Below are 1,951 nucleotides of genomic sequence, written 5' to 3'. Positions count from 1 at the left end.
AGAACCATTTCAGGTAATCGAACATGCAGTATTCCTTGGGAATGAATCTGTGTCCAATTAATGGCACAAACAAGTCAGAAACAACCAATTCAAAGGTGCCGTTTGGTAGTCCAAACAGAAAGCAGCCCTTCTCTGCCTGGATGTGAGCTGAGTATCAGCTTCAAGTTATAGTTAAAATATGTTATTGGCAGAAAGGAACTGATCAATAATGTGAATCAATAATGCAACAGAATGCTTCATAAGGCATTTTAGGAAATGAAGGCCCTAGACAGGATTTAACATAAACTAAAGGTCTCCTGGGGTTACCAATTTTTTTCTAGAAGTAGATTCAAATATTTTGAACAAGTACAACTAATTAAGTTACCATGTATGATTTTCTCCTTATGGGCTCTGTGTATTTCACATAAGGCAGGGACAGGGAATCGGTGGCCCTCCAGCACTGATGTAAGGCATCCCTCAGAAAGGCTACAGGACAGGAAATAATAAATTCTTGTTCCACACAACTTTAGCAAAGTGTATTGTACACTTTAGTCATGTGCTACCTAACACTTCTATCTTACCCAAATGGATAGGACCTACTTGACGAATTCCCTTTCCTACCCTCCTAAAGAGGTTCCTCAGCCTGGCCTGGAACTGGAAAGAAAGGCAGAAGCAGATCATGGGGTTAATGCAGCGGTTGGCAAAGGCCAGGAGAGACGTCAGGTGATGAGCCAAGTACATAGGAGCTGTGGTTAGCAACTCGTCGTACTTGATAAAGAAAATCACCAGCCAATAGGGGAGCCACATGACCACCAGGGTCACCATGGTGACCAAAGCCATCACTGAAGCTCGCCAGTTCACTTTCAGGCTGGAGGCTGTGTGCATAGAGAGCCCCCTCCTAACCTTTAGGGTACAGATGATCCTCAAGTAGCAGAAAACCATCAGCAATGTGGGAGGCAGGAAGCCCACCCCTCCCAGGAGCCGCAGGTAAAGGTTAATTTCCTTCCATGCCATTTGGTTCACGCAATACGTCCGCCCCTCCACGTGAATGATCTCATAATTAATCCAGAGCGGAGTGGAGAATATAAGGCAGGTCACCCAGATGAGCCCGCAAGCGATAGCTATCTGCTTTTGGGAGATGGGCATCACTCTCATGGGGTGGAGGATAGCCATATAGCGAAGCAGCGCGATGGCCAGCATGCTATAGAAGGCAGCAAAGGAGACCCACAAGGAGAAGCTGTGGTTGGTGACGCACAGCAGGCGGCCCAGGCGCCAGTCCCTGAAAAGGATGTTGCCAAACATCACAGGGGCATTGTAGAGGAGGAAGAGGAGGTCCAGGATCACGATGTTGAGGAAGAGAGGCTCCGTCAGGCGTGAGATGTGGCTGCCACTCTTTCTTTGGAGACCTCGGAAAAGGATCCAGAGCAACAAGCCGTTTCCGGGCATGCCCAGGAGGAAGAAGAGGACATAGAAGACAGCAAACACATTCTTGCTATAAAGGAGGAAAAGGTCGCTCAAGCCAGAGCTGGTGCCATTCCCTGCACTGGAAATGGAGTCCATGGTCACATCGGTTACTTATTTAGTCTGTGCCATAGAATTTTCTAGCAGTCTGCCAGTCTTTCTTCTGTTCCCTGGAAACACAAATATGACTTTCAATGCACTCTGAAATGCAGCATTTGGGATAATCATGGAAATGATAGTATTGTTCAAAGCAATCTGCACTATTAAGAATGAGGAAGGGGCAAGGAAGGTGAGAGGAGACACCTGACTTTCTACTTAAGGCTTGCACAGGAAGAAGGAAGAAAGTCTGCATGAATTATGCAAATGTCAGTGTGTGCCAACAGAATCTTTCCATTTGTACTTCATCTCTGCCCAGTGTTCCTTATTTAAAGTGCTCAGCAGAGTTCAAATTTGTGGTGGGAGTCTTGGTTGTCAACTGTACTTGAACAAAGGGACACACACACACACACAC

General features: G+C 46.4%; 1 protein-coding gene across 1 annotated transcript; it reads right to left on the bottom strand.

The window, feature by feature from the left end:
- Positions 1-472: 472 nt before the first annotated feature.
- On the bottom strand, positions 473-1,539 carry LOC117047784 (C3a anaphylatoxin chemotactic receptor-like). The gene has a single exon (XM_033151017.1). The coding sequence runs from the start codon at positions 1,537-1,539 to the stop codon at positions 532-534; it is 1,008 nt and encodes a 335-aa protein (XP_033006908.1). The 3' UTR covers positions 473-531.
- Positions 1,540-1,951: the final 412 nt, after the last annotated feature.

This window comes from Lacerta agilis, chromosome 6 (assembly GCF_009819535.1).
Source record: "Lacerta agilis isolate rLacAgi1 chromosome 6, rLacAgi1.pri, whole genome shotgun sequence".
Lineage (NCBI taxonomy): Eukaryota > Metazoa > Chordata > Lepidosauria > Squamata > Lacertidae > Lacerta > Lacerta agilis.
The sequence above is the reverse complement of the archived record's forward strand: the minus strand, read 5'-3'. Positions and strand labels throughout refer to the sequence as shown.

What these genes read in the sequence shown, in the direction of transcription:
- LOC117047784 (XM_033151017.1), bottom strand. Translation starts at nt 1,539, where the DNA reads ATGGACTCCATTTCCAGTGCAGGGAATGGCACCAGCTCTGGCTTGAGC.